The 14,730-nt window shown below is 33.2% G+C and overlaps 1 protein-coding gene across 3 annotated transcripts; it reads left to right on the forward strand.

Moving 5' to 3' along the window:
- The first annotated feature begins 4,962 nt into the window (after positions 1 to 4,962).
- On the forward strand, positions 4,963 to 14,222 carry LOC141724173 (snRNA-activating protein complex subunit). 3 transcript variants are annotated; one of them, XM_074526192.1, is made up of 11 exons: positions 4,963 to 5,215; positions 5,784 to 5,839; positions 8,831 to 8,897; positions 9,033 to 9,088; positions 9,662 to 9,944; positions 10,446 to 10,534; positions 10,662 to 10,752; positions 11,196 to 11,294; positions 11,950 to 12,075; positions 13,008 to 13,268; positions 13,748 to 14,222. In XM_074526192.1, the coding sequence occupies exons 1-11, from the start codon at positions 5,036 to 5,038 to the stop codon at positions 14,033 to 14,035; spliced, it is 1,596 nt and encodes a 531-aa protein (XP_074382293.1). In that variant the 5' UTR covers positions 4,963 to 5,035; the 3' UTR covers positions 14,036 to 14,222. The 3 variants fall into 3 exon arrangements, with proteins under 3 accessions (XP_074382293.1, XP_074382294.1, XP_074382296.1); XM_074526193.1 differs by having other exon boundaries at positions 9,665 to 9,944; XM_074526195.1 differs by having other exon boundaries at positions 9,668 to 9,944.
- The last annotated feature ends 508 nt before the right edge of the window (positions 14,223 to 14,730 follow it).

Below are 14,730 nucleotides of genomic sequence, written 5' to 3' on the forward strand. Positions count from 1 at the left end.
AGCGACAACGATTGTTTATCTAGCGGTAAGATTTTAAATTTCCAAAACTAGATAATAACTTGTGAAAGAAGACAATTTGCATTGCTCACATTTTGACGGAATGAAATTTTTGTAGGTGGTTTTGAGGATATTGATGTAGATGAATTTTACAATACTAATACTAAGTGGAGCGAGTACTTGGAATTTGGTGCTCCTGATCAAATTTTTTCAAAGTGTCAGGCGATCACGTGGAATCAAGAAAGGAACAATAAATTTGCACCCAGAAAGCCTCCAACCTTCTCTCTTTGTTGTAAAAATGGTCAGATAATTATTGAGAAAGAAAAGCAACCTCCCGAGCCTCTAGCTACATTCCTTACCGGTGGACCCCGTTTTAGGCACTTCAAGCAAAATATTAGAATGTACAAATGTATGTTTGCAATGTCTTCAACTGGAGGCAAAATTGATCATAGTATCAATCGCGGTGGTGCTCCTTGTTGTTTCAAGGTAAAAGGTGTCAATTACCACAGTATGGGAAGCTTTGTACCGTCTGATGGTGAAAAGCCCAAATTTTGCCAACTCTACATATATGACACTGAAGATGAAGTGAATAACAGAACAAACACCGTTAACGGAGGAAGCGATGTCGTGGATGAAGATATTGTATAGTCGTTGTTAGAGATGTTGGATGAACATAATCGTTTGGTCAAGGGTTTTCGTATGGCACATGAAAGGTTTAGTCAGAATGTAGTTGATGTATTTAGATTGGTTCTAATAGCTTCTTCTTCAGCATCTGGTCGACCTAACCATATTGGACCATCAAATAATCTCTCAAAAACTTCAATAATTCTTTCTTTGGACTTTGCCATGAATCCCTCATACCGAGACACCAGTATTCTCCTTTGGTTGGATCTAACTTCCTCTCTACCTTCACACAAAATCTCTATCTTCTCCCAGGTCTATTTGGTTGTGTCACAGTTGACAATGTTATTGTACATGACATTGTCAAGTGACTCTATCAGTATTAGTCACAGGCCACTATCTAGAGAGACTTTCTCCTTCTCAGATTCAGTGTATTTTGAAGGGTCCTTAGGTGCAAAATGAGTTGGGATGACTATGTATCCATCTGTAGATTCATCAACTCTTTCCATGGGGGTGAAAGGGCCACTCTTGAGAATCTGGATATATAATAGATTGACCATCTTTATGAACAACATCATTTTCTTTTTCCACGGTGTATAGTTAATTCTATCAAAGGCTATTATCTTGATACTGCTTATCTTCTATGCACTCATACTTCCAAGATCTTTATCTATTTTCTTTCAGATTTTGCTTTGATACCACTTGTTAGATATTAAGTGCAACTCGGGGGGGGGGGGTCAATGTATTTTCTTCATTTTTAGCCTTTTTTAATCTTGTTTGGATATGGTGAACAAAGCAGTTTACAATTTATAAAGATATTATGTTAGCAGAATAAAAACAACAAGCACAACAAACACAATATTCAAAACTCACTTAATTCGTATTGATTAAGTTTGTCTTGCTACAAATTCTAAGTTCTTTAAAATAAAAGAACTCAGCTTTTTTCTTGAGAGAGTACAATAAAATCTGGATCTATCTTATTACATCTAAAAACAAAGAACCAATGTTTACTTTATATATTAGTAAAACACTGGTTTACATAACATGCAATAAGATGTACTAAACCATTTTCCAAGTTAGCTCTAATTCTTTCTATTTTTGGCTCAGTAAATCCTTGCAAATCTTGTAGGTCTGTGACCTTCCTTTGTCAGTTAATCTTGGCCTTTGATCTTGCACTCTTCAAACTGCTTTTGTAGACTTTTTAATCTAAGTGATTAGATCATTTGTTAATTGATAATGTTAAATCTTTAACTTGTCTGCATTCTGTACTTGAGATTCATATCGAGATTTCCAGTTTGTTCTATAGAGAAGTAACATCTCGATAAGTATAATGACTTATCGAGATCTCTGAGTTCTCTATAAATGTCTTTGACTTGTCAAGGTTTCCAAATCTCGACATGTAAAAATAACTTGTCGATATCTCTGAGATCTCTATATGTATTTTGACTTGTCGATATCTCTGAGATCTCTAATGAGAAATTGACTTGTCAATATCTCCAATCTTTATATATTTATTTGACTTGTCGATATCTCTGAGTTCTCTATATGCAGAAATGACTTATCGATATCTCTGAGATCTCTATATATATTTTGACTTGTAAATATCTCTGAGATCTCTAATGATAAATTGACTTGTTGATATCTCTGAGACTTCTCTATAAGCCATTTTGGACTTCTCGATAAATCATTCTGGAGTTCTCGAATGACTTCTCTATACGACTTGATCTATGACTTTTAGATATCTTGACTTAGAATATTTTTCATAAAACAAATTTATTCAACTTCAAGCTTCTTCATCTTTTCTCTGAGGCATGATCCTTGCTTGATCTTCTTCCAGATTTTATTCTTAGACTTGAGACTGTTTACAGAAAAATACTCCAGTCTATTCTTTAACCTTTTTACAAACTCAAGTAATACAATACATAATATAGATTTAGACTATCATACAACTAAATCTTAGGGCTGTCAATTTGATTTAGTCTTGTTATTGTATAATCATGTCTTGTACAACACATTGTAAAGCATTTCAAGGCACCATTTCAAACCTCAACATGGGTGGAATCTTTTGAAACAAATGGGGAGACTTACACTACACTAATGAAATTGCAGGCTGTAGTCACCAAGAAGAATAAAAAGAAGCCCATGGACAAGGGTCCCCAAGTTTAGCTATTACGTAATCATTTGGTAGAAAACATACTTTAACATTATCAACTTTTGTGCTTTTTTATGGTATTTTCATATATCCGTGGAGCTAATTATCTTGCTCAAAATGTTAGTAACATGTGGTAGGTATTTGGGATGTTAAACTTTGATCAACTTTTGCTTCTTTCTAACTATCAGACTCTTGCTTAAATTTGGTTGGTTGATTTGTATTTATTTTTTGTTTGCCATTGCTATTTGTTTTCCCCTTTTATTAAATTCCATCTGTAATTTTGAACCGTTCCTTTTATTTCAACAGCAAACTTACAACAACAAACAAGAAATAAATTACCATAAATAATTAACTTGCTACAACTTATTCGAATTACAAAGCATACATTACAATGTAAAGTATTCAAATCTCTTATGCTTCTTCTATCTTGCAGAATCTATACACTAATATAGCAATCCATGTCACGGTTAGTAAGGTCAGTGTGCTGTGATGCTACCAGTTTTTGCTCCATTCGCTGCTTCGAAGCACACTCTGCAACCTTTGGCCTCACTTGAACATAAGCCAGCAATGGTACTTTCCCCCTTTTTGCTGAGCTTCAAGATTGTTAATCCTTCGAATAAGACCCAGAATAATAACTCGTGCTCGCTCACACAATGGATTATCCAGCCACCTAAAGAAACGACATCAATTACAAGAAAAAATGACGCCCATCATTTGAAGTTGTCCACGCCGTTTTTTAACCCAGTTGCCGCAATAACACCTCTCAGCCATACAATTATTCTTTAGCACAAAAAAACACACTAATTTGAGGTAATTTTTCGATTTTAATGGAGAAAGCATGATATATATGTATATATATAACAGAGATTGGAAAAAGATGACCGTTAGGTCATTTTTTGCAATAATTTCTTTTTTACCCTTTTTAACTTTAAGGTTAACAAAGTAAATGAACAAAAAGGGTGTAACATTTGATGCCACAAATAGTAAATAGATGCGTACTGCAGTTATAAAATGTTTGGGTAAAAAAATACATTTCGTTCGAACAAAATAACTCTAAGTTTAATCCGACTGGCATAAACTCCTTGTAGATGCTAATAATAAGTCTTATAAGGGAGCCATATAGCATGTATTACTTTTATATTTTGTTCACTTAACTAATATGTTAAAATTTAAATAGAAATAAATTTCATATTTTAACGACCGTACCAACTTAACTCACCTGCACCAATTATATATATCAATTATATATAAAATATAATATAGTTATTAATTGAATTCTAGAAGTGAATAAACAAAATATTTTGTAAAAAATAATTATTAATTCAACAATTAATTAGTAAAATAGGAAATTTTGAATAATGCCCAATATCGTTAAGAAAAAATGACAGATATAAACTATTTTTTATAAAATAGAACGAAAATAGCCAGTTAGATAAAATTGGCCAATTTTGAACCTTTCAATCTGCTATTACAGAATGCGTAACCACAATACATGATCTAGATATGCGTAATCAGTTCTCAAATAAATTGATTAAAAAAATTGGGCATTACACCCCGTGAAATCTGTGTTAAGATTTTTTAAAATAAAGGATTTCAGTTCTTCCACTGTCATGATACCCCTATCGAGGTATTTCACAACAATACCGTACTGCCAAATACGTTTCCTTCAAAAAAAATTAAGCTGATATTTTTAAATTTAAAGGGTGCACCATAATTAAGCCATTTTAATTTTTTAGGGTTCAATAATCCCGATTTGGATTTTAGAAATATTAAAATAGTGAATGTAAAATATTAAACAAATATTTTTTTTAATATTTTAGGGTTCAATAATCTGATTTTTGGTTCTAGAAATTTTTAAAAATAAATAAATGATATAAAGTTTTAGGGTTTAGGGTTTAGATTGAGGGCCTAAATTCTTGAGCCTAAAACCTAATTTAATCTGGGGTTTAGGATCCTAACCCTAGTAACCAAAAGAAAAATTTATTATCTTGAATCCTAATTTAATAGATTTTAACTCTTTAGGCCCTTTTGGTTTTAGAAATATTTAAAAATCAACGATTTAGCGCTTTCTCTTTGAAATTTCTCCCATCCTTTTTAATAGATAAAAAATCCTAAAAAAATTTAAAAATAAAACAATGAAAATGAGGCCTTCAATAAATCAAAAATATTGTCCAATTCCCTGAACATACATATATACCGATAGACACGACACGCACATAGAAATTAAGAAGTGCGAATAGGAGAGGGTGGAGGGTTGAATTGACAATGGCGGAAACAGAAACAGATGGAGCAACAGAGATTGGGCAAGGCGGTAGCACTAGTAACAATAACAACAATATACTCTATCATTCCATTCCTCGCGGTGGGCCCCTTTACATCTCTAATCTCGTTGGTTCTCTCACTAAACCCCCTTTCTTCCACTCTCACCTTCTTTCCGAACTCAAGGTACCAATTCAATTACACACCCCCCCCAACTTCCTCTTATTTATCTTTTGTGTAATTCGTGTTTATGTATTTAATGCAATTATGTATTGTTTTCTACTTAGGGTTTATGCAAATTCTTCCTCCCCCCTCCCCCTTTTCGATGTCGTAAAGGGCTGGATTGTAAATTGTTAGGCTATATTGGGGGTTTTGGTGGATGGTATTAATGCTGAATATTAAGGAATTTGATGTGATGAGGCAGGGAAATTGAGTGGGAACTGGGGAGGGGATCAGTTACTGTTAGTGCATTGGCGGGGTTGATACACGGTTTTAGTTGGTTTTAATGGAATAGTGGAATTTACTAATTATTACCTACAAATTCGTGATTGTTTATTTCCATTTATTTTGACAAACCCATAGTTAGGGTTCTAGTTTATATTATTCAAATATCTTTGTTTCTTTACATCAAGTTATTGATATTATTACTTTATTTGATATTATGCTTCCTTAATTTTTATGCCAATGGGTTCTTTTGAAGTTAACTAACTCTTATTGTTTATTTGCTTGTGTTATCTGTTTTTGCTCAAATTAGGATCTTCGGGAAGAGTTAGGTGAAGATTTCACTGACATTGGTGAAGATGATTTATCGTAAGGATTTCCTATTACGTTTGTTGTTACCTTTGGTTATATCTTAGTTTTTGTGTATGTTTTCAGTTCTTTTCTTCATAATGATGTGCTTTGTGATGATAAATACATTGGATGATTGTTTAATTAGAATGAGGAGAATAACCTAGTCTAAAGAGCTGCATGAGATGGCTGATCAGTTTTACTATAATGAAAATTTGACAGGTTATCATTTTATTTGGGTTTTGAGTTGAACATATTATTAGAATAAATTGTACTGTTTCAGACTTCAGTACCTAATTTTAGATAATTACAAAATATTTAAACCTGGAGAAACTACTATTTATTATATATTAAAAATAGCACACCTAAAACTCTAAAAGAGTACATTATTTAGTAGAAGAATTGCAGGCTTAATGATTTATTGAATTTTGTCTGCCAATTTTTTTAATTTTTGTATTCAGTATTTTTAAATTGTTAAATGAGCTCCTAAGTCCATATATAAGGAACCTGACACGAAATGACACTCCAATAGTGTCGTAGTGGTTCCGTAAATCACTAGGACATCTTCCTAAGATCAAGTCTATTAGACTAGCTATTTAGGCTGTGAAGTTGAAATTTAAGGAATGAGAGCAAAAAACTTGCTCCAACAATGTACTAGTGGCTCCTTAAATTATTAATATCATCATTCCACTAGTTATTTATAAGGGACATCTCCCGCTTTTTAAGGATGTCTTAACTAATATATTCATGGTTGTCACGTCGGTGAGTCGAGTCGAGTCGATCGGGGTGCCCGACAAGTCGAGTCGTGACTAGTCGAGACTAGTCGTAAATTAGTCGACAATGTATTAAACTATAAATATATATATATATATATATAAATATTATATATGTGTTCTAACTCCAAACAACCCATTTTTTCCTTATTCTCTTATATACATAGGAGATCTTAAACACTTCTTCGGAAGTTTAGGGTCTTCAAACGAGTCATAGGCTGCTTCGTTAGTTTGATTTTCATTCTCCATCTGCCACAAGAATTGAACAACCAAGTTAGAACCTAAGTAAAGAATCAAATGTAAGTGCATAAATAAGTTGGAACAATAAGTGTGTGTACTGTGTATTATGTAAGTGTTTGTATATATAATTATATATACATGTTTTGAGCTACTGTGTCTGTGAGTGTGTTACATGTTTGTAAGTGTGTCGAAGTGTATATATACATGTTTGTGTGTGAATATATATAAGTGTCTGTGTGTGCAAAACTGTATATATAAAAGAGGGAAAAGAAGAATTGAAGATTACCTGGGGTTTTGAGACTTGAAATCGCTACTGGGCACTGTAGAGTGGCTGGATTAGGTAAAAAGCGGCACTGAACTTTTGTTTTTAGGTTATTTTACAACCCCTTCTGTAACTGGGCTTGGGCCTTTCCTGAATTTTTGAACCATTCGGTCTACTGGGTCTTCAAATCGACCCGACTAGTCGACCCAGTCGACAAGTCGACAACTAGTCGCTCGAAACACACACAAAGCACAAGTCGACAGTTCAAGTCGCCCCGCCAAAAAGACCACTCGACTAGTCGACGACTAGTCGCGACTAGTCGAGTGACTCAACAACAATGAATATATTATAATATACAGTTAAACCTCTTTAAAATTATAGGGATGGGACCGAAAAAATTATATTACTTTAGTGAGTTTATTAATTTATCGGAATTTAAAGTAGACCGTGTCCGTTATGTTGGGACCGGAAGTTTTTTTTTATCTTAGCGAGATTATTATTTTATCGATTATTATTTCATCGAGGTTCAACTACTATGGAACCCATTATCTTTCTCTCTCTTGCATGTTGTACCTTAATTGAAAAAATGAACTTCTAATAATAAAATATTAAATAAGGAGGGAATATAAGGAGTTGGAGATAAAGTTACTTGGGACCGGAAGTTTTTTTTATCTTAGCGAGATTATTATTTTATCGATTATTATTTCATCGAGGTTCAACTACTATGGAACCCATTATCTTTCTCTCTCTTGCATGTTGTACCTTAATTGAAAAAATGATCTTCTAATAATAAAATATTAAATAAGGAAGGAATATAAGGAGTTGGAGATAAAGTTACTTGTGTATATCTTAGACAACTAAGAGCCAGTTTTTTATATTTTGAGTGTGTTAAGACACCATTGGACTTGCTCTTATGTCTTAATTTAAGAAACCACTAGCCATCCCTTATATAATTTTTGTCAATAAAAAATTCACTCCTCTCTCTTCTTTTCTCTCTCTTCCTCCCATTTCATGTCCAAATCTTTCCAAATTTATTTTAATAATAATAAGGAATGAGTAAAGGGATCATTGTTGAAATTGAAATACAGAATGATGTTCTAAATCACCAGGGCTTAATACTTTATAATATTTAAAAGGAACCCACTAAGATACTGATGGACTTGCTCTTAATTTATTAAAGTAGGCATTACGTCATACACTAGTTTTCCCCTAAAGCTACAACCTGACGCACTATCAATCATTCCCTTCTCGATGGAAGTACTTCATTCGTTTGCAGGTTTTTCTGTATGCACTTTACAAGTATGCTCGTATGCAATCCAGTACGGTGAATTTCATCCTCTGATCATTTGATTGTATTCCCCTACCATGGACGATTTTTAAGATCTTATCTATTTATTTAGCTATTGTTATGTTTTCCACAAAAGAAGTTGTGTTCTTCTTAGCTTTATTTTCTTTTGAAATATATAGGAGTTAAATTGTATTTTATTTGTAATAACATGATTGAAATTAACTGCCCGCTTAATGCTTGTGTGCTGGAATAATACTCATCCACAGTACTTGTAATACAGTGCAATTCTGGCAATAGGCATTTATTATAATTGTGTGCACGCTTAATGCTTGTGTGCTGGGATAATACTCATCTATAGGACTTGTAATCCAGTGCAATATAAGTAGGCAATACGCATTTATTATACTATCCTTAAATGTATTAAGTTCTGCTATATATGTCCTTTACAGGGTTGATGAGCTTAAAATAGTTACTGAAGAAGAGTTAGTTGATAAGGCGTTTGAAATCGCATTCAAAGTATGGTTATTTCTTCAATTTCTGTTATATATATGTATGTATATATATGTGTGTAGATTTCTCTTACTTACCTGTCAAATTCAATAACTGAACATAGTTTTTCTATCTATTAAATATTATTTGGTATGCATGCAGGATGAAGAAGTGCCTAAAAAATGTCCGGAAGTTTCAGAGGAGTGCTTGGACGAAAGGTTAGCATATATCTTCATTTATTTTTGTTCGTTAAATCTTCACAAACTAAAACTATGATGGTACGCGTTTGTAAATGTAGTAGATTTTTTAGATTTCGAAGTAAAAGCTCATGTTTCTCCTGGTAGTGTGATTCTTTTAAAAGATGTTTTGTCTTTTACACTTTTTTGGATGAATATTCAGTGTTCTCTCTCTCTCTCTCTCTCTCCCCCTCTCTCGCCCCCCCTTCTCTCTCCCCCCTCCCTTCCCCTCCCTCTCCCTCTCTCTCGAACATGTTGCATCGAAGAAAGATTTATTTTGGGTTAGGTCGCAGAAGGAATTTATAATATATGTTTGATGCTTCAATATTTTCAATTGGGAAGAGCTTTGCACATTACAAAGACATCTGGTCTTCCGGTGATTAGTTATCAAACTAGTGTGTGTGTGTGTGTATATATATATCAGTGCCTAATAAAAGCCGTCTCAATGATATCTGCTATTGTCAATGGGCTGGATTATCATTAATTTTTTCAGCGTCATAAATATTATTTTTGTGAAACGTAGCTAATGTTCTTACCTTCTGTTGTATTAATTAGCAGCAGAACTGACAGCGGCAAATTATTAGAGTCGCGCAACAATGCTATTCCAGAAAGATCAAATAAGGAAATTGATGGTGCATCTTTAGATGACACCAGTTGTGGGCCTGCTGGAAAAAGTGACGCGAAGGAGGGATTGAGCGAGGTCGCAAAAAATAAAAAGGGAAAGAAGCAAAAGAGTAAAAAGAATGATAAGAACAGAAGGAGAAAGAGAAAGAGGGATGACAGTCCAACTAATGATAAGAAGAGAAGGAGAAAGTGGCAAAAAAAAAAAGCTGTCGAGGTATGCTACTTCTTACTAGCATTAATGTTCAGTAAAGATGCCGTGGTCTTTGTTAGTTACTTGTTGGTAAGCCCTTCTATAAGTATAAGTAACAGAACCATAGCTATTCTGGAACCATAAATGTAAAGTTGCTTATGTTAGTTTAATGAGTTGAACAAGAGTTTTGACTTGAGCTTTTGTCATATGATGCTAGAAATGGCTTGCAGTTATCATTAGAGTTGTTAAAGTGTCAAGTACTATTCAGTGTTCAAACAACATGATTTTAAGTTTTTATACGATTTTAAAACATTTACATTCTGTATTTTTATCCATTTTAATTCACATGTGAGGAACATGTAAATTTAGGATAAAGATCGTGGCTACTTGTTTCGCTTTCTTCTCCTGGCATGGCAATAAAAGGTGAATTGAGGGAAAGTCTGTGCTACCTAGCGTTTTATCTATGTGGATACATGTACCAATACACAATATTAAATTGGTGTTATTTTTCTTTTTGTATTCTAGGAAAGCTATATCGCGAACGTGAAACAACTTGTAGGAATTAAGGAGAAACAACTTGAAGACATGGCAGCAGCAAAGCTTCATTCTTTCAAGTATGTAATTACTAATTAATTAGCTAATAGTTGGTAGAAGTCTTCTACATCTTTGAGTTTGTTAAGTTACTGTTTGAGTTAAACCAAGATAATTTACAACTTTGTTTCTCTTCTTCCATCTTTGCAGTGGTGGTTGCAAGATCAGCGATAGTGCACCAGTTGTTTCAGAGAGAACTGACAGGTCAACATCCCTTAGAAGTAACAATTCCACAGTGAAGGTGTTTTACTGATATTCTAATCTTCTTGATGCATTTGGATTTGGGGGTTTAATATATGTTGCACCGTAATTAATAGCCTTTGTGTTGCATCTAGTGCATGAACTTGTTTGTTGTCTTCATATATATCATTAGGCAAATCCCTGAATTTCGCTATTATGTTTTCTTCTTTCCTGCACATATTAAGCAAGTTCGGTAAAGTGTCAGTATCTAACTTTGTGATGTGTTGGATGTTCCAAACATTTAGAAGATGCAATCATGAATTAATTAGTTTGTGATTTTCACGTGCCCAAGTGTTACACTAAAACCCAAACAGTAGAAATAGAACTAATGTCTTGGCTTAGATCCCCACAATATTAAATTACAATGTCACATCATTTTCATATTTTGTTCTGTCAACTTACCTTTAATATATTGTTAAACACCATATTTTTTATGCTTAATAGGCTAGGATATCAGGTGGCCAAGAAGGGCAAGTACTTCAGCCAGGAAAAGAAGTTGTTCTCTGTGTGGAGGTTTACCATAACAAAAAGACGTTGCAAAAGGTAAATAATAATTCTTGACCTCTTTTTGATGAATACATTTTACATTTTTTTTCTTTTTTAGTTGATTATAGTACATCTTTGTTTATTAAAAAATAAATTATAAGTTCATATTTTTTATTTTGTACCTTGTGTTATACAATTATCCGTACCTCTACCTTAACATTGTCAATGGACATACGAATTTGAATCCATATATCCAAATTTCCGAACAATTATGTTGAAGACCATTATACAATCTTCTTAAGAAAGGGTAGAAATAACTGAGAATTATAATGCATTTTAATTGAAGGATGACATCCAGTAAAGTTTCTGCAGTGTGGCTTTCTTTTTCCAATATACGCAAGTGTTATGCAGTGTTCTCTATTCCTTACAATATCCACTATATTTCCCTGGTTGGAGTCTTCTGCATGACATTAGCCTTCACGTATATAGTGTATTCCTCATATTTTACTCATCCTACTTTTTCAGCAAGATAATTGTATTTGGAGTGTAACACACCTTGTAAAAGAAATTGGAGTACCTTTGGTGATGCTTCCTACTTGTAAATTAATAGTATTAACGGATTTAATATAATAATTGTGAAGTGCTCATCCGTTTCAGAAATATTCTCCTTTCTTTACCTATATTTATAAATTTTTTTGTATATCTTTTGTAGACTCAAGAATTCTTTGTTTTGGGAAGACAACTTTTGACGGAGCTGAGGGACAAGATATATTGCCTGACAGATCGGCTCATGGTAAAAGCAGGACAACATGATACTTCTGGATATTTCCTCGTTGAGGCAAGTCTTTGATTTTTTTTATATATCACACAGATGTGTTTAATTTGTATAAGATCTTATCTAAATGAGCATATGATGAAATCAACCGACTTAAACATAACACGAGTACTTAGCATTTTATTGGCCAAAAATGCTCCTATCTAGCCAATGAGTAGCACACTTTAGTATATAATTTTGCAGTCCAGAATTTGTAATCTGTTGCCAAGTATAAATTGGTGTGATATATCCTCAATTGTTTTGTTATTTCCGCAAGGGAGCATGCGTTTTTGTGCTATGATCTAAAGGCTGTACACATTTTCAAAATAGCAAGTGTCCAAATTATATTTCTAAAATCAAAATCTTTCTTATTATTTACACATGAAAGGGCCCATTCAAGTATTCAACCATTTTGCAGTAACCAGAAAAGTATGCAAGTTTAATTTTACTCTGTCTCTCTTAATTTTATTTTGATACATACACACACATATACATACATATATATGTATCTATTATTCTCTTGTATACAACTTTCCCTTGTTTAAAAAATTATTTACAATTTAAGAGTTTCAAAGGCAACAGATATTAGGACATAAAGAGGTGAAACTAAATCTTTATGTCTCAAAGGACAACAAACATGAAAATTTTTATCACCTTGCTATGTTAACTGTTAAGTACCTTGACCTCGTCCCTTATATGAGACTAAGTGATAGTTCTTTTTAAATTTGTTATGAAGTTCTACTCCGCTTTATGCTATTTAATTGAGTAGTAGTTAAATACTGTTGCCTAATTGTTGTTAGGTGACACTTGTTCATATCGCATGTTTAACTTTTATTTAAGTTCGTATACACCACGTTGGCTTTCTGTAGTATTACATGATTAACAATTAAATGCTTGACATTGTTGACGTGTACACATATATCTTCTAAATCACATGGTGCCTCTGCAAAGTGCAGGATGTCTTTTGCAACGATCTTAGAGATGTCTCTGCAATAGATTACAGCAAACCTATTTTGGAATGGCTTCAAGACTCAAAGAAGGAAGCACTTGAAAAGTGGGAATATATTCTCTCCGGTAGATTACAGCCAAAGCAGAAGGCCCTTGTGGATAATAAAAAGAAAGAAAATTTGCCTCGGTTCAAAGCTGTCCCGATGCAAGAGATGAGATTTTGTGACTTGAACTTTCGACTTGGTGCTGGATATCTTTATTGTCATCAGGTTTGCTTTCTTAATACTTTTGCTGATGCTCTTTAGGTTATGAGCTACATTTTTTTGCATGTCTTTGCAATATAGGATAAGGCTTGCATGTGTGCGTTGTGCTGAATTGTTATAATAAACCTCTAAGTTCTGACTTCTGAGAAGTTTGAATAGTACAAGATATCATAAAAGATAAGTTTTTTGCTATGATAAAATAAATTTGGGGAGATTTTGTTATTAAGAAAGTTTACTATCGTTTGAACTTGCTTGCATATGGTTGAACCTTGTTTGACCTCATCCAACTTTTATCTTCTTTTGTTCGACCTCATCCAACCTTTGTCTTCTTTTAATTTTCACAACATTCATTGGTATTCTCCCTTACTATGTTATTGTCCATGTTACCATATAAGATTAGTTTTCCTTCTTTTTTTTCCTGGCGTCAGTATTTTTTCCTCAATAAGAAACTATTAAGTGGTTATGTTTCCCCTTTTTTTGTATAGGGCGACTGCAAGCACACTATTATTATCAGAGATATGAGGTTAATTCATCCTGAAGACGTACAAGATCGATTTGCTTATCCAATTGTTACCTTCCAAGTCAAACCTCGGATTCGAAAGTGTTCTGCATGCCAGATATTTAGAGCCAAATTGGTGACAGTGGATGACAAATGGGCCGGGGAGAATCCCTGCTATTTCTGCGATGCTTGTTATTATATGCTTCACTATGCCAACGAGTCCTTGCTGTATCCTGACTTCTCTGTATATGATTATCATCATGATCAAATTTGAATTGAATATAATTTTGTCGTACTTATTTATCTGTTAGATCAAAGTAATGTACATAAGAGATAGAATAATTTTTTTAATCTGTATAGTGAATTAGCGGTATACTAGTGTGAGTTTCCATATACCATTTTTGGGTTTGTGATTGAAAATTGAGAATTGAAATTTTTGTATCCAGTTATTGATTCTTGTATGTCTGTACTTTGTAGTAACCCCCCCCCCCCACCCCTCAATGGTATTTGGTCTACATTCTATTAACTTTTGACTTTGTGTTTTCGTCAAACCCGTGATGGGGTGCCTGTTCTCTAGGGGTTTAATAGCTATAGTTCAAAGCTAAATCTTGCACAATCTCTCTGGAAATTGAAGGAAGTTGTGCTTCCCTTGGCAAAAGATGAACATAGGTCATTTGTATGTTGTATCAAGTAATTATTTTGAAGTTGGAACTAATATAGACAGACAACTACTTAATTCTAGTTCAGAATAATAATAAGCATTCATTTATTTGATAAAATTAAATGTATTAATACAATGTTTAACCAATATATCCATAATCTTTGATCAATACCTGTACATTATTATAAATAATTTCACATCAATTTGCATATAACTTGTTTAAACTTCTATTTTTTGAATAGCTAATTTGGTTAGACTTTGTATTATCTTTTACTATAAGCGATGTAACTTGTATTTTTCTCCTTAAC

This window comes from Apium graveolens, chromosome 5 (assembly GCF_009905375.1).
Source record: "Apium graveolens cultivar Ventura chromosome 5, ASM990537v1, whole genome shotgun sequence".
NCBI classification, from domain to species: domain Eukaryota; kingdom Viridiplantae; phylum Streptophyta; class Magnoliopsida; order Apiales; family Apiaceae; genus Apium; species Apium graveolens.